Source organism: Protobothrops mucrosquamatus, unplaced genomic scaffold, assembly GCF_001527695.2.
Source record: "Protobothrops mucrosquamatus isolate PMUCROS unplaced genomic scaffold, P.Mucros_1.0 scaffold1640, whole genome shotgun sequence".
Lineage (NCBI taxonomy): Eukaryota > Metazoa > Chordata > Lepidosauria > Squamata > Viperidae > Protobothrops > Protobothrops mucrosquamatus.
In genome coordinates this window covers 72,960-91,518 of record NW_015387799.1, presented here as the reverse complement: position 1 = coordinate 91,518, position 18,559 = coordinate 72,960, and the positions used below count along the sequence as shown (strand labels likewise).

Below are 18,559 nucleotides of genomic sequence, written 5' to 3'. Positions count from 1 at the left end.
CTCTGAGGATCGGAGCACCCACAAGCTTGTAAGTAGCGTGTGCGTGCTCCCAAAACCCGATATGGTCCTCTGCTCCCGCCATACCTGCCCCTCCCACTGACCGTACCTATCACACCACCCTCCGCCAGCCCCCCAGTCTCCTCCCTTACCACTCCGCGCCCCCCAGACAGGACCGGCCTTGGCCTCCGAGAGGACTCCCGCCATAACAACTGAAATTATTATTGTTACAATTTAAATACTATTCAAATGCTATGTAATGTTTTCAAACTGAATGATAATATAAAACATTCTCTTAATAAATAAAGGCCCTTGAAAAAAATATATTAATTTTTGTAAATCTATTTTTTTCAATATTTGCAATATTTCTAGCAAGTGAATGAATAAATGGGATGAGCATTTTTGTACCTAAAATAGTTTCTTTGATTAATGGGTATTTAGTAAATATAAAATACATAATCGGTCAGTGAATATGTTCCTTTTCAAATATTTTGACACATCTTTTATATTTTATAGCTTGATAAAATATTAGGAGAAAAAGTAAATAGTACTGCTGTGATTGAAAAGCAAGTTCTGGAGCTTTGGGACAGACTATATCATTCTTGGTGTGCAAAAGTGAGTATCTTTTTTTATATTGCCAGTATATTGATCCACGAGAAATTAGAGCATAATATTTTGTTAATAGTTACAAAGATAAATTTTACCTGATATGATTATGTAAATATCTCTTTCAATATGTATGATTCTGTTAATGACCCGGGTGCTTCCAATGAAGGGACTAAGAAAGCATACACACGGCTACAGTGACATCTGAAGCATACCTAACAATTATTGATTTATATTGAGTTAGCAATAAATATGACAATATATAACAAGTGATGTTGGTGACTGGATATACCTATTTTTTTTCTTTCCTAGAGACAGTCTAGCTCAGGGGTGTCAAACTCAATTTCATTGAGGGCCGGATCAGCATTGTGGTTGCCCTCGGGGGGCCGGGTGGGTGCGGCCTACTGGGTGGGTATGGATGGAATGGGTGTGGCATGGACATCAAGGGTGACTGTGGGGGCCTGGGCAGGTGTGGGACAGATCTGAGGGTCTCTGGCAGAAGGGGGTGGGACCGGGGCAAGCGCCAAGGCATTGTCCATTTCTTCATTCCTCACAAAGGGTGACACCTCCCCAGCATGCACCCAGGGGGCGGGGCCAACAAAGGGGCTGGTTCCTCGCTGTTTCTAGACGGCCTTGTGGAGCTAAGACTGAATGTGTTTCAGCATAGATAGCCACCACAAAATTGTACATTGGCTTCCGGCCGGCCTGGGCCAGGGCCAAGGCAGCGGGGGCCGTTCCCTCACTGTTTCCAGAATGACTTCGCGGGTCACATGAAACCACTTCATGGGCCACATCCGGCCCCTGGACCTTATGTTTGACATGTCTGGTCTAGCTACACGAATCACATGCTATAAACACGAATCTGTGTGAATCTTGTATTTGAATGCATTCTGTGTGGATCTGTCTTTTTGCTTGGTCTATTGTAGAATGTGTGTGTAAGGACCCACCTCAATCCCACATCTTAAGGAAGCAGAACTCTTGGAAACAATTTCTTCCAACAGGAACTTTTATTAAGAGTAGTTGATAGCAGGCATAATAGACAGGATCTGAGGAATTTCTTTACAGATCGATTACTTTAAAGTGTCCCTAAGCAAACCCCACCCCACAGTTCATCCGGACGATTCAGACCGGCCAATCCCTAGGTGTTAATTCCATCATGGGAAAGGGGAGATAACATCAATCCGGCTCCGTTTGTAGTGTGATGTTCCACAGCTCTTCATACCTCCTTTTGAGAATGGAGAAATAAGCCAGGTTCCGGAGATTTGTACTATCCCCCCCGCTTTTCCTAGCTGCCTGGTTAGGGAGAAGAAGGTTCAGAGAGATGCATAGGAAGCAATTTGTTACATTGTAATGGATAGCAGACACAGAGTCAATAAACAAAAGGTTACATTGTAGCAAATAGAGGAAGGGAAAGCAATAACCCCACAGGCACATTCCCCCTCCCCCTTGGGAGTATGGCAGAACCCAGGGGAAAGTGAGATTTGTTTTTAGGTCAGAGGGGATAGGTAGAAATGAAATAGGAATGAGTTCTGACATCCTGCCCCCCTTAAAAATAAGAGAGATCCACCTGTAGAGAAAACAAAACAGGTATAGAGGTTAGTCTGATTTGTTGGGATATTCTGTATGAAACGTCTTTAGCAGTTTTGGGGCTCTAACATGATGTTTATGGACCCACTTGTTTTGTGAGGAGGGAAGGTGTTTCCATGCTACTAGGTATTGAGTTGCCCCCTGATACTTCCTAGAATCTAGGATTTCTTTTATCTCGAAGTGTTGTTCTCCTTCAACCATGATTGGAGGTGGGGGGGATTTTTGGCCGTAAGGGTGACTGTTGTTCTCTTTTCAGCAAGCTGCAGTGAAAAATTGGGTGTATTTGCCTGAGATTTTTGGGTAGTTCTAATTCTACTGTTACTGGGTTTATGATTCTTTTAATTGGAAAAGTTCCTATATATTTTGGTCCAAGTGTAAAGATTCACTTCAATCCACATCTTAAGAAAGCAGAACTCTTGGAAATGGTTTCTTCCAACAGGAACTTTTATTAAGAGAAATTGTTAGCAGGAATGATAGACAGGATCTGAGGGATTCCCTTACAATTCAATGTTTTAAGGTGTCCCTAAGCAGCCTCCCACCTCGCAGTTCTTCCGGGCGATTCAAACCGGCAGATTTCTAAGTGTTAACTCCAGGAAAGATAACATCAATCCGGCTCCATTGGCACGATCATTCAACATCTCTTCACACAGATCCCAGAGGCTGCATCTTTTCACCCCCCCTTTTCCTCGCTGGCCGGTAAGGAGGAGAAGTTCAGAGGGGCATAGGATGAAAGGCAAATGGTTACATTGTGATGGTTAGCAGACCCGAAGCGAATCAACAAGAGGTTACTTTGTAGTGAATAGAGGAAGTGAAAGTAATAAAACCATGCATACCCCCATCCCCTTAGTGTGACAGATCTAGGAGAGAGTGAGAATTAGTTTTATATCAGAGAAGATAGATAGAAATGAAATATAACTGGATTCTGACATCCTGCCCCCCTTACAAATAAGAGAGATCCACCTGTAGAGAAAACAAAACAGGTATAAAAGTTAGTCTGGCTTGTTAGGATACTCTGTATGAAACTTCTTTAACAGCTTCGGGGCTCTAACATGATGTTTATGGACCCACTCGTTTTTTGAGGAGGGGAGGTGTTTCCATGCTACTAGGTATTGAGTTGTCCCATGATATCTCCTAGAATCTAGGATTTCCTTTATCTCGAAGTGTTGTTCTCCTTCCACCATGATTGGAGGTGGTGGTGGTGGGGAATTTTTGGCTGTAAGGTTGACTGTTGTTCTCTTTTCAGCAAACTGCAGTGAAAAATTGGGTGTATTTGCCTGAGGTTTTGGGATAGTTCTAATTCTACTGTTACTGGGTTTATGATTCTTTTAATTGGAAAAGGTCCTATATATTTTGGTCCAAGTTTTTTACAGTGTTGTAGGGATTTTAGTTATTTTGTAGACAAATATACCATTTCTCCTATAATGAATGGTGTGGGTTCAACTCTTTTTTTATCTGCTTGTGCTTTGTATGCTTGCCTAGCTTCGTCTAAGGCTTTTCTAACTATTGGCCAGGTGTTTTGTAATTGTTCTATCCATTCTTTCAGTGATGGAATTGCCGGTTCATTTGGGATTAGTTCTGGCATAGGGTTAAAACTTTGATCGGTAGCTATTTGAAAAGGAGTGTGCTGGAGTGGACTGCGTTATTGTAGGCAACTTCTGCGAAAGGGAGTAGGTCCATCCGATTCATTTGCTGGAAATTAATAAAGCATCTTAAGTATTGCTCAAGTACGGAGTTTGAGCGTTGTGATTGGCCGTTACACTGAGGATGATGACTAGATGATAGTCCCTGAGTGGTTCCTAAGAGGGATAAAAATTCCTTCCAAAATTCTGACGTAAATTGCACTCCCCTATCAGATATTATGCGTTGGGGTGCCCCATTCAGTCTGTAGATATGCTGCACGAATATTTTCGCTAATGTTTTTACGGTGGGAATCTTTTGGCAAGGGATAAAGTGCACCTGTTTGGAAAACAAGTCCCTAACTGTCCAGATGACAGTGTTTCCATTGCTTTCTGGTAATTCCACTATAAAATCCATGGCAATTTCTTTCCAGGGGGCTGAGGGATTCGCCACTGCTTGTAACAGTTCAGGCGATTTCCATTGCAACCTCTTGGCAGTTGCGCACATTGGGCAGCTGGCCACGTAACTTTCTATGTCCTTTTTCATGGACGGCCACCAAAATTGCCTTTTAATTAAATGTAATGTTTTTATCAATCCAAAATACCCTGCTGCTTTTGTGTCATGGCATAGCTGCATGAAAATGACCCTCTGGGTGGCAGTCCGTCCTTGATTGTGCACATGTGTCTATTTTTCTGGAACCATTCATTTGTTTCCAAAGTTTTCCAGAATTCGATTCCGGTTTGGCTACCCAGCTGCGGCTTTAATTTAGCTTGGCCTCTGGTGGTTATTGGCGCTGCCAGTTGTGGTTCCGCCATAAGTCGTTTAGAATCGATGGCTCGCATGCTGTTATATTGGGGCATGCAAGACAGTGCATCTTCCAGGAGGTTCTCCCCCCCAGCAAGTGCTTGAGCGTGAAACGGAATTGGTGAAAATGCTGGGACCAGCGGGCTTGCTTGGGAGTGAGGTTCCTGGGTGTTTTTAAGGCTTCCAGGTTTGAGACTGAAAGATAAAGAAGACACAGACTACTATCAAATTTGGGACTTATTTTATTGTTGGTTAGAGGAAAGAATGAAGGATTAGGAATTGAATATGATTAGTATAGCTAATCCCAGACAGCTCGTTTATTGGAAAAATTAACATATGTTTATGAAAAAAAAACTCAATAAAATCTTTATAAAAAAAAAGACTTCTAGGTTTTGTGGTCCATCCAGACCTTAAAAGGGATTTTATTCCCAAGGAAATGGCGCCATGTAAGTAATGACCAACGCACCCCGTATGCCTCTTTTTCCCACATGGGCCAATGCTGTTCCGTTTCAGCGAGTTTCCTGGATGTGTACGCGCACGGTTGCAATACCCCTTCATCGTTTTCTTGTAATAATACAGCCCCCAGTGCCACATTGCTTGTGTGCGCCTGTATTACGAAAGGCTTATCCGTGTCTGGGTGCCTCAGTACGGGTTCGACAGAAAAAAGTCTCTTTAAGCTCTCGAACGCCGCTTGGCATTCTATTGTCCATTTTAGTGGCTGGCTGGTTTTCACTGAGGATTCTCCCTTCATTTTTAGTAAGTTCGTGAGGGGCAGGACTATTTGGGCGAACGAAGGGATGAATTGGCGGTAAAAGTTTGCGAAACCCAGGAAACTTTGCAACTGCTTCCTTGTGTGAGGTGGTGCCCATTCTAGTACTGCTCTGACCTTCTTGGGGTCCATTTCAATGCCCTGTGGGGATATATGATAACCCAGGTAATCTATTCTTTCCTGGTGGAATTCGCATTTCGATAATTTGGCATATAGGTCGGCAGCTCGCAGTTTCTTTAAAACCACTCTGACTAGGTTGACATGTTCCTCTTTGGATTCGGTGAAGATAAGGATGTTTTCTAGATAAACCAGGACCCCCTTAAATAGGTGCTCCCTTAGTACCTCATTGATTAATTGCATAAATACTGCGGGGGGCCCTTGTAGTCCAAATGGCAAAACTTTGAATTGGTAGCACCCCATTGGGCAATTAAATGCGGCTTTCCATTCATCCCCTTCCTTAATCCTAACACGTTAATACGCTTCCCTTAGATCTAGTTTAGTGAAAATTCTTCCTTTCGAGAGGTGGGATAACATGTTCTTTATGAGGGGAGGGGGTATAGGTTACTTTCACTGATTGCATTCAGGGCGCCTAATCCATGCACAAGAGTAACGTGCTATCCTTCTCTCTAAAGAGAACCGGGGCGGCTACCTTAGGCCTGTCAGCTTCAATAAACACTCTTTCTAGGTTTTTATTTATGAATCTTTCCATTTCCTCCTTCTCCTTAGGGCTCATAGAGTATAATCTGGGCTTTGAGAGTTTTGCCCCGGTCTTGAATTCTATGGCACAATCCGTGGGTCGGTGAGAGGGAAGCTTATCTGCCTGCTCCTCACTGAAAACTTCAGGAAGGTCTCGGTATTCCTCTGGTATTTCAGGTAGCCCCTTTTCCTCTCCCATTGATGCTTTCTCCGTTCCTAAGTTTAGTAGGGCTCCTTGGGTTTTTAAGTTTGCACAATCCCCCTTCGGGAAATTGAGTTCTGCCGTCCAATTTACCCAGGAGTTCCATTTCTTTAACCATTCCAACCCTAGGATCACTGGGCATTCCATGCCTGGGGTCACTACAAACGTTATGTCTTCCTCATGATTCCCCAGGGATAGGTGGACTAGTAAAGTGGCTAGGATAGCTGGCACCCCCCCTGCTATGGATCCATCTATCTGGCCAAATGAGATTGGTTGTTTCAGCCTCTTCATCGGAATGCCCAAGTTCCCCACTAGTGTCGGGCTAATGAGGCAGCGGGTGCAGCCAGAGTCTATTAAGGCTTTCACTTTGACAGCTTTGGGCATGGAGGGAGCTAATATAGTCACTTTCTTGAGGATGGGTGCGATGGGTCCACTTACCCGGGGTTCGCCCTCCGAGCTGTCATCTGAGGTGTCCACCGGCCCTGCAGTATAGGCAGGAGTTCCTTCCCCATGCTTGGCAGGGGTTGGGGACTCCACAGCCTCTATTGCCCTCATGGCGGGTTCCTTTGGCTTGGCTGGGGACTTCTCTGATTTCCTGGCCGGTGATTGGTTTGGGTTATGCTGAGGGGCTTTTGAGCGGCATTCTACGGCACGATGCCCTGCATTTGAAACAGTCCATTGACTTGGCCGTAGCCGGTGGTTTCGCTGGCTCGTGCATCGGCTCAGGCGAGCGGCCCCATGGTTTTTTTCGGCAGTTCCTCTTCAGTAGGTCGATCTCTGCTTCCTCCGCCAAGACATACCATTCATTGAGTTGCCGTAGGTCCCCTCAAGGCTGGCAAGCATCATACAGGTCGTAGTTTAGGCCATCTTTGAAATGGCAAAGGAGGATGTCTTCCGTCCAGTTCAACTTGTTGACATGGCCCAGAATTCTTGGGTATGTTTGGCTACCAGGCGTCTGCCCTGCCTCACCGTCTTGATTCTCTCTTGGGCCTTTCAATCAGCCAGGGGGTCCTCGAATCGCCTTCTCAGAGAGGACATGAAGTGGTTGAAGTTGTTGAGCTCTAGGGCATTGGAATCATGCAGGTTCACCATCCAGTCTGCAGCCGCCCCATCCAGAGTAGATTGCACGATACGAATATGGGCTTTATCACTGGGGATGTCCCGTCTGTATTCTTCCATGTAGCTGAGGACTTGGGTTAGGAAGAACCCGAAGCGTGGTGGCTTCCCCCTGAATTTTGTGTCCAGCGGCAGGAATCTTTGGATGGATCAGTGCCTTCGCCGCTGATGGTATTGTCTCCCATTCTGATCTCCATATGCGGGTCGGCGGGAAGTGGGGGCTGCCGAGGTGGTAGCTGCTGTTTCAGCCGACGTCCCCAGGACTACAGTTTCCGATTCCCCCTCCATGTCTCTCCAGTTGCAGCTCCAGATGCTGGTGCGACTGCAGGGCTCAGAATTCTCCTCCCCTAGAGAGCTGAGGGTTCTTTTCATCAGGTCAATAGCTTTCTCTAAGATCCAGTTCGAGTGCTGTGCACAACTTTCTTCCTCTTCACTAATGTGCAGGGATTTCTCCATCTCTTGCTTCCATTCGGGTTGGTGGCTGCCCTGTCTCAGGGTCACCTTTCTCGTTCTCTTTTCCCACTCGTCTTACTTGCCAACGCCCATCGACCACCTAGGTTTGGGGTCACGCGTTTTCACCACTTCCTCTCCTGAGGAGTATGACGACTTGGATCCTGATAGCTGGCAGGATCCCAGTCGAGGGGAAGGCTCCCTTTCTACGGGGGTTTCTCCTTTCCTTTCCTCGATCGACCGAGATTGTATTTTTTGCAAAATCCCCCGGTAAGATTCTTCCTTCCAGGTTGACTATTACTTCAGATCCTGTCTAATGTAAGGACCCACTCCAATCCCACATCTTAAGGAAGCAGAATTCTTGGAAACAATTTTTTCCAACAGGAACTTTTATTAAGAGTCGTTGATAGCAGGCATAATAGACAGGATCTGAGGGATTTCTTTACAGATCGATTACTTTAAAGTGTGCCTAAGCAAACCCTACCCCACAGTTCATCCAGACCAGCGGTTCTTAACCTGTGGGTTGCGACCCCTTTGGGGGTCGAACAACCCTGTCACAGGGGTCACCTAAGACCATCGGAAAACACATATTTCCGATGGTCTTAGGAACCGATTGGTGCGGCTCGAGCCCGATTTTTGAAAAGCACTCAAATCAAAGGTGGCGACGTCATGAAAGCAAAGGCGGCGGGGGCTGGGAGAGGAAGAGTCAGCGAGCCTCAGCCAGCGAGTAAGCCCAGCCAGCCAGCCGGGCTGAAAAGAAAGAGGCGGGGCCTCCCGAACTCCGACTTTTTTCCCCCTCCCCTCCTTTCCTTTGCAACTTGCAAAGGAAAGGGACCCCCAGACTGAAGCCCGGGAAGGCTGGAGAGCTTTGTACAGGGTCCCGATTCCCCTTTGCTCCATTACCAGCACCGCCGCCAGACCAGCCAGCTGCTGGGGAGAATTTCCCTTTTTTCCCCCCTTCCGTCTCCCTCTTTTTTTAGTGCAAAAAAAAAAAGTCCTAGTCTCTTTTTCCCCCTTTTCTTTCCCTCTTCTTGGCTTTTTAAAAATAGCAGCCGGGGGATCTTCAAGCCAATAGTTGTTGCTGGGGCACTTTTTTTTTTTTTTTTTTTAAAGTCCTTCCCAGGCGGGGAATCTTTCTGCGTTTCTTCGGCTTTTCTGAGCCGGGGGAGGGGAGAGCTGATTGGGGGAGTCCTAGGAAGAAGGGAAAGACCCACCGGAGAGGTTCAGCTGGTTTTCTGCTCAAGCAGATGGCAAGGAAAAAGCCCCGGAGGGTCGGGTGTCCGGGTTTTTCAATCCCTTATTAAATAGGCAAAGGCTTGGTCGTTTAATAGTTTCCTCAAACTTTTTAACCTCCCGGATTTATTACCTTCAAATATCAACAAATAAATGGCATATTAAAAAAAAGTAAGAAGTAAATCATGGGAAGAGCCCGTTTAGGAACGCAAGAGAAATAATATTCAAGAGGAGAAGATCGGGTGAATTTGATGCCCCCTAACAGAAGGTGGGGGAGAAAAGTTGGACAGCGGCTTGTTTTATTTGCTCAAAATGCTTTTCAAAGGCTCCAATATGCAAAAGAGGGGAGGGGGGTTGTCAAAAGAAGGCAGCATACCCAGACTTCTGCCAGATTCAGACTGTGATCCCCCTTGTTTTTTCCAGTCCAGGCTCTCTCCACCTTACTTTTTCTGGAGAGAAAAAACAAGCCTGCTTATTTTAGAAAATAGTTTCTTTCCATCAGGAAGAGAATGTAAAATGAGAAAAAGATCTCATGAGTTTCAGGAAAAAACCCTTTGGAGAGGTCTGAGGGTTTAAGATTGGGAGGCTTTTGTTGAAATTCCCTCTCCACACACCCCCCCCAGCCAAATCTATCCCACCTGGAGACCTATACCTAAGGCAGAATCTCTTTATCCTTGAGGATTCTCTGGTAAAAACTCTTTCACATTAACCCAGTTGGTCTCCGTCCGAGACAGGATCCTGCTGACTCTATTTGTGTTATTTGCTAAAGTTATTGGCCATCATTTTAGGCTTCGTTTTTTTTTCTTTTGCAGGGAGGGGATTAGATGCCGTGCAAAGCCAGCCCCCTCCCCTGTTTTAGTTTACTGCTGGATGCATTAAACCAGCGGTTCTCAACCTGTGGGTTGGCTTTTTACGCATACTGTCACAAAATGTAGCAATGTAGTTTACTGTTGTTATATTAAGACTGTTACCCATGCTTCAAGACAAAATTTCATTTATTTGTAATTAGAAATAAATATTTTACAATATATAATTACATATTGTTTTTGGGATTAATCACTATGCTTTAATTATGTTCAATTTATAACAATGAAAATACATCCTGCATATCAGATATTTACATTACGATTCATAACAGTAGCAAAATTACAGTTATGAAGTAGCAACGAAAATAATTTTATGGTTGGGGGTCACCACAACATGAGGAACTGTATTAAAGGAAGGTTGAGAACCACTGATCCAGACGATTCAGACCGACCAATCCCCAGGTGTTAAATCCATCGTGGGAAAGGGGAGATAACATCAATCCAGCTCTGTTTATAGTGCAATGTTCCACAGCTCTTCACACTTCCTTTTGAGAACGGAGAAATAAGCCAGGTTCCAGAGATTTGTACTACTTCCCCTCCCTTTTTCCTAGCTGCCTGGTTAGGGAGAAAAAAGTTCAGAGAGATGCATAGTGCAGGAGGCAATTTGTTACATTGTAATGGATAGCAGACACTAGTCAATAAACAAAATGTTACATTGTAGCAAATAGAGGAAGTGAAAGAAATAAACCTGCGTGCATATCCCCCTCCCCCTTGGAAGTATGGCAGAATCCAGGGAAAGGTGAGATTTGATTTTAGATCAGAGGAGATAGATAGAAATGAAATATAACTGGATTCTGACAGTGACCAAGTTGCTAAGTTACTCTTTATATGTAAGGTCGTAAAAAACTTGAGACTGGAATTGCTGACAGATTGTCCTTGTAACTACGGATAAGGACAATTGCTAAAATCATCTAAAGCGGTCCGGATATGACAACTGCCAAAATGTTATCTGGCAGTTATTTGCAGGCAGGACTTTTTGAATAGAGATGCTTTTATTTTGACATACCCTGCCTGCCTTTACCCTGACACTTTTGCAGCTCTGCTTTGGTCTCACTGTCACAGGTCTAGGACAGTTCATCCTGGCCAAATAACCATACCCATTTCACTGCGGCTTTTCCAGCACACTGCTTTTCCAGCACAATTGACCCACCACGGGCCTTCATCCATGGCTTGCCCTGTACCGATGTTATACTGCCACCATTACAACTCCGCCGCTTCTCCAAAGCTGCATAGTTGTGGGCGTTGCACCATGACACATCTTCATGGCTCATTCCTCCCAAGGGAGGAATAAAACATGCCTCTGACACTTCTGGCCTTTGGCACATGCCCATTGGCAAGAGGCTCGGGACATGAACAGCTTCAGCAGCAGCCAGCAACATTCAGATGGCAGGGGGAATGCTGGCGCAAGTTTGCAACGAGCTGTCTGGGATTGGCTAAATAAAGGTACTTATGAAAAGAAAAGAAAAATAATAACACTGATCTTTCTCCTTCTCTGTGTGCTTCTTGAGAAAAAAATTAATTAAAAAATGGGTTATTTATACAGTTTAGTGCAGAATTGCTAAACCTTTTCCACAAGTACCTTTGAACAGGAACCAAACTAAGATCTAAGATGAAATTGACCATGTTGTGTAAAACTAAGAGCTTTGGGATTTTTTTCTGTCTTTGTGTATATATGTGTATTAAAGTCTTTGTGTGTCATTGAAGTGAAAGAATAGTGAAAATATTGCAGGGAAATTGAGAAAACTTTTATGTAGCTGTCAAATATCTTTTATCACCAGAGACAAGATTTTAAATTCTATTAGGAAAGTGCTAAAATAAGCTATTAAAAATTATCTTCAGCCTGGTTTACCTGGCTAGGAAAACAGGCAAAGAAAGCCATGTTCCCTTTTCTATCCCTGTGCTTTTAAGAACAGCCTAATTTCCATTCCACAACATATTTTTCAGGATCATTATCATCTCATCAAGCTTTTTAAAGAGAAATTCAGGTAAGGGCTGCATTCTCCCCCACCCTTCTTTCTTAGGTGTCAGCCAATGTTCAGCCATTTCTTAGTCTGTGAAACTTGATCAAGAAACAAAGAACAAAAATGAGATGTTTTCTATATGTTTCTCTATATTTCAATCCCAGATTAAAAGAAAAAATAAATAGATATAAATTCCAGATATTTTTCCAGTTCAAAAAGTATAGAAATCCTGTGATGAGAATCTAAGGACTTTTCACACACACACCCAATGCCTGCCTTGCTTCCATATAGAGAGGACAGAGGTTATCAGAAGAACATATATCAAAAAGAAAAAAGAAAAAAACAGTTCAACCCTAGCAAGTAGTTGAAATAAATCAGCATTCAACCACTAATTAACTTTTACAACAGAAAACAAAATGAAACAATAAGTTCAAAAAGTGAAACTTAATGTCCAGGTGTGCTTAGGAAAATGAAACTGCTGACAGAAAGATGTATATGCCCAGTGACTTTGATTATGTCCAATCGGAATTGGAATCTTCAAGGACCCCCCCCCTTCCCAACTGGGTCCATGATTGTCCAAAAGTCTTCTTGGGTTATTCCTAAATGTTCCTATTCAAAACAGGGAGCAGCACTGCTAAAAAACAAGTTTTGGCAGTAAAATCAGTAGATCATTGGTAAGAGAAAAAATAAACTCTTATTGTGCAGCAGCCATCTTTGGTGGAAATCCAACCCATCAACTTCTTCATGAATTTTTAGATTGTTCATCCATTCCCCAAGCATTTATTATATGAAAATAATTTAATGAATACTATTTTAATAGTACTACAAATAATCATAATAATAACAGTCTCCTTGTTAATTCGGGGGGTCAATAATGATCACTTAGAGACACTATGCCATAAAGCATCCTTTTTGTGATATAATTTCTACTGAGATCTGTAATCTAGACTAATCCAGGTTTTATTTGAAAAATAAATTTGTACTTTGTTCCTTTTCTCCTGTAAAATTCAATACATGAAATGTTTTGTATTATTTTACTTTTGTTTTATAGAATACAACTCATTCTGGACAACAAAAAAGTCACAAAAAGCATTTAAATCGTGAACATAGTTGGACAAGTGATATGCTTGATTGGCAGGATGTTGCTTCTTTTATTCATGAGAATATTGAAACATTTCTTTCGGTATGTGGTTTTTATAATAAATACTAGTTGTACTCAGCCACGCGTTGCTGTGGCTCTCGTTCACTCAGCCAACAGATGGCGCTGTTTTTCAAAAAAAGCATGTTTTTACCTGTCACAGGTGTGACATCTGTATAATAGTAGGTATATAAAAACACGCGCATATTCGAATGCAACGTTGTGTCAAAATTTCAAAGCAATCGGTGAAGAACTTTTGGAGTTTTAAGATTTTGAACAAACGAACATTTACATTTTTATTTATATAGATAGATTACAGGAAATACTAATTTCTAATTTCATTCATTTTAACAAAAATAAAAGCAAATTAATAGATAGTTCAAAAGGTTGGTCTTGTTAAAATCAGCATCTGCAATTCATTTCTGGCTCTTCATCAAAATGTTGAAATGCTGGCTTATAGTTCTTATAATTCTTAGTATATGCTTTCCTGTCTGTACTTATTTTTCTTCAGCTGCTGTTTTTCCTAAATCCTGTGAATTCCTAGCCTCCATTACCGTAAATTTCTTCCATCATTATTCTTTTTTACACTATCTGTGTACTGACTTCCTTCTATATGCAAGCTATTCTCTGTCACACATAATTACATACATTCCTCTTAGCCAGATGCAGCAAAAACAAAAAAGAATATAAACAGTATGGGAATAACTATAGTATATTTATTATAATGTGTTAGCACTTTTTACAAAGCTGAAAAAGACTGGACTATTTCCTTTACATGTCTAGATTGTGAGCATGTGTAGCAAGATAGGAGAAGGAAAGAATCCCTATTTCAAATGATGTATTCTGTGTCTATTTGCAAAATCAAGCTAACCCCACTCTTGAATTTGAGGTCAAAGATAAATTGTTATAGAAAAAGATATTGTCTTTCTTTAAAATAAATAGAGGGATAAACTTGCAATTTAAATGAATAATGATTAGGTTTATATGTTTAAAACAGATTGTAATTTATGCATATGCTATTGGATGACTTGAAAGACCAGTATAGGGACAGATCATTAAGAAGAAAATCTGTGTGGCTGTTTAGAGTTAAAAAATATCTTAATGGCATATATAGTTTTGTAGCCAGTTATGAATCCCATTTCAAATATAGGAAGTCCTCAACTTACAAATTCATTTAGTGACTGTTAAAAGTTACAACAGCACTGAAAAAGTGACATGATATTCTTCATATTTATGACCATTGCAGCATCCCCATAGTCACATGATCAAAATTCAGATGCTTGATAACTGGCTCATATTTATGAAGACTGCAGTGTCCTGCAGTCATGTGATTATCTTTTGTGACCTTCTAACAAGCAAAGTCAATGGGGGAGCCAGATTCACTTAACAGCTATGTTAGTAACTTAACAACTGCAATGATTCATTTAACAACTGTGGCAAGAAAGATTGTAAAGCTCACTTAACAACTGTCTCACTTAAAAAAGAAATTTTGTGCTCAGTTGTGGTAAGTCAAGAACTACTCTTTGCATTTATGAAATTCTACCTTTTTATACAACCACCTAGAACTCATTATTTCTTTCAGTAAATAAAAAGATGATACCACTGAAAATTATTCCTTGAGATGATCTACTTATGAGGGCAATTTGGCAATAAACTTCTGTTTGGTTATCAATGACAGATACTTGCAGATATAGAATTTGTATTACACACTTTAGAAAACTACAACGTTAGATTACTTTTCAACATAATCGCCTTCAAATTGAGGCATTTGTCGTAACGTCTTACAAGATTTGAAATTCCTTAGTAGTAGTCGCTCGGTGCCAAATCTAGGTTGTGTGTGGGGGGGTGATCAACAACATCCCAACGGAACGGCTTCAAAAGTTCTTGGGTGCATCTAGCAGTGTGCAGGCAAGTATTATTGTGAACCAATACCATGCCAGAAATCAGTATGCCCTGATGCTTGTTATGGATGGCTCATGTTTCACAGTAGACTTCTGAATTGATGGTCGAACCACACTCCATGAACTTCACTAGCAGTACTCTTTTGGCATCTTCACATTTGGCAGGGTTTTCTATGGCATCACTTCCGGTGTGGTGTTGGTGTGGAGGAAGCATTAAATTATATGTTAGATTATATTTAAAAATAGTTTTCAGTAATGATATTTTATCTATCTATGAATTCACCATTTTAAAATAGAAACTGCAAAATCCACTGATGTAGATCCTGACACTAGAAACAACATCTACACTATCGTAAAATGTTGTATATTGAAAGATTTACTAGTTTTGCCTTTAGGTTACAAATTCATAACATTGGAAAGACTGCTTAAGACAGTAAATCCAATTTTCTGCTCAATAAGTTAAAATATTTCAATAACTGATCATCCAGAATGTTTTTCTGCTTAGATTCAATCAAACTGTGTTCTCTTATAAGTTAAATTCATTATTCCATAACCCTGCTCTGTGATAATGTATCTAATTCTTTATCTTTTTGTAGATCTTAGAATCCCTTTGGATAGTGATGAGTCATAATGTTAGCCTTCTTTTTACCACAGTTACAACTTTGCTAACAATCCTCTTCCACAGCAGCACTGCAGTTCTGAATTTTGTTCTTTCACTGGTAAGTATGACCACATTATTTGTATGGACTTAACATGATATTTACAGTGAGCAGAATATGTGGGCACCTTTGACCTGGATATCCAGCACAAATTCTGTTGTGAGATTTTGCAAAATTATGCATTAGTGACAGGACACAGAGAACTTAAGAGAAAAAAAAAAATAGGGTAGTTTCATACATTGCACGCTTTTGAGTGTGTGTGTGTATTGCCTTCATTATTTTTACAAGTAACTTAAGATGGCAAACATATCCAATAGACCTTTCTTCTCCTATTTTCCCCACAACAATCCTGTGAGATGTATTGGGCTGAGAAAGAGTGACTGGCACATATGATTCCTCTGTTATTCCATTCATCTTCTGTACTTGGAATGCAAAAGTGCACTATATTACTTATCTCAGGCAGAAAAATATGTGAGGTTGATATAAATTCGTCCACTGCAATATAAATATTGTTACCTTACAATTCTATGAATCTGTTGTACTAGAAGTTCTGTTTTTTCTCTACGTAGATAGACATTCATTCTAATCCTTACTGCAGTCTTTAGATGTGACTAGACAAACCTGGCTCATCCTTTTAAAGATACTTTATTTACCTTAACAGAGAAACAGAATGACTGAGGGTGGCAAAAAAAAGTAGTGGCAATGTGAGCAACTTTCAACTTCTTGCAGGTTTCCCTAGTGACTCTATTTATGGAAAGTTGGCAAGGAGCATTGAAAATCAGCCGACTCTTGGGAACTGCCTGTCACTTTTCTGGGAAGAGGAGGAATAAAGGAATGACCACAGCAGTCAAAAAAGCAGAGGGAGAATGAGTGACTTCTGACTTTCTGTTGACTTCCCCATTGACTTTGCTTGTAAGAAGCAGGCAGTGAATTTGGAAATCACTCATCATTATCCCTGGCTGACTGAAGGAACTGTCTGCCACTTTGCCGGGTGGGTGAACAGAACCATTGATCGTAAGGAAAATTGCATTCCCATTCTCCATCCCGGTATGTCTCCAAGGGCTCCCTCCTTCCCTCACTGGACAATACTATTAAAAGTTTTCAAATATTCAGATATTCGCCACTATTGCAAGGTTTCAAATCTCAAGCCAATTGGGTGCAGGGACCAGAGAGAGGGGTGTGGATATGCCCCATCTATTTTCTTTGTGCCATACAGTCAGTGGTTTCTCAGAAGAATAGTCAAAAGGCACAGTTGTGCTGTATCAGCCACAATTTTTATCTCATGGGAGTAATGGGTTCTGGATTTTGAATGTATTCTGTAAGTTGAGGTACGTTGGTTCAAAACTTGTTCTGGGGTGCACCTTTTTGCCCAATGGAAGGGTGTAAATAAACAAGCATAAGAGTTTTAGTAGTATATAGATTGCACAATGCAGTCCATATCAAATAGCTTTTGAAAAAAATATATAAATATTTTAAATATATAAATATATAAAAATAAAATATGAGTTTAGAAACTAAAGATGCTTACATTGTCTCTATCCTTCTCTGATCTTAATGGAGAGTTAAGATCAGTTGGAAAGATGTATTTTCAAAGTCCAAAGAAATAGGGTGCAAAAATATTCTATTTCATTGTTCTCTCTGAACAGCCCTGACCAAGATTCCATCTAAAGAAGAGAGGCAGTGTGTGGGGAAAACAGCTTCAGACACTGTTTTAGAAATTATTTATTTGCTGGAAGTAGGTTAGCTTTTCCTTTATTTTTTTAGCTTTTCCTTTATTTATTTTTCTTTCATAATACTCTGAATTTTGAGTTTAAAAAAATCAAGTTTTCTTCTATCTGTTTTGCAGGTGATTTTCCTGACTACATTATTCTATCTTTTAAGTTCCAGTGATGAATACTATAAGCCAGTGAAGTGGGTGATCAATTTAATCCCTTTGTTGCAGTCTGATGCATCTTCAAACATAGTCAGTGAATCTGTGGAGGAAGCCATAAGGTATAGTAGTTAATGGAATTATCTTGATATAACATGCATGGTTTGCAACAATTTTTCCTGCCTATTTATAAAAATGCTGAAACATTTTTCATTATTACAAAAAATACTAGACTGAAGCCAGAGATATCAAAACAGCTTCTTGTTCCCCTATGAGCTAAAGATGGGCATTTTAATTTTATCTGAAGAAATTCTAAAAAGTTTGATGAATAGTTGTTTTTTATATTTAGTCTGACATTACAGGCTATATTTAATGGCTGCATGTTATCATTAATATATTCTTTACATTTAATTTTTTCAGTGTGTCCCTTTACTTGAGTTTCTAGATCATGTGCATTTTCAGCTATCATTAGCATAATTTGGGTTATTAATTATTCCTTCCTAATTTAAAAGCAGCCCCCCTTGTGTATATTCAGTATATAGATTTAATAAATAGGAAGAGAATTTTACTCCTTTTCCAACCTGGAGCCATGTTGCATCTAAACTGTGGTTTCTTATCTTATATATAGATTTCTCAGGAGGATAATGAGATGTTCTGGGATTCCTGTTTTCTTAAGGATATTCCATATCAGGGGTAGTCAACCTTTTTATACCTACCGCCCACTTTTGTATCTCTGTTAGTAGTAAAATTTTCTAACCGCCCACTGGTTCCACAGTAATGGTGATTTATAAAGTAGGGAAGTAACTTTACTTTATAAAATTTATAAAGCAGAGTTACAGCAAGTTAAAGCATATAATAATAATTACTTACCAAATACTTTATGTCGGGCTTTCGCTAAGTTTGGCAGAATAAATCTTTATAAAACAACTTACTGTAGTTAAATCTATCTTTTTATTTATACTTTGCATACATAGAAGCATGAAGTCTGATGAAATTACATTTAATTAATTAAATTATTAATGAGATCCCTGAGGCTGATGCTGCGAAACTAAATACTGGATATCTGGCTCAATTTTTGTAAGGAACA

At 40.7% G+C, this 18,559-nt stretch overlaps 1 protein-coding gene across 1 annotated transcript in view; it reads left to right on the top strand.

Moving 5' to 3' along the window:
• The window catches only part of LOC107293524 (transmembrane protein 245), an 86,518-nt gene that overhangs the window by 9,914 nt on the left and 58,045 nt on the right, over positions 1 to 18,559 (top strand). Inside the window, exons 3-6 of the mRNA XM_015822678.1 lie at positions 514 to 612; positions 12,956 to 13,087; positions 15,540 to 15,662; positions 17,449 to 17,594. Of these exons, the coding sequence (XP_015678164.1) occupies positions 514 to 612; positions 12,956 to 13,087; positions 15,540 to 15,662; positions 17,449 to 17,594 (500 nt within the window). The remainder of the gene's footprint in view (positions 1 to 513; positions 613 to 12,955; positions 13,088 to 15,539; positions 15,663 to 17,448; positions 17,595 to 18,559) is intronic.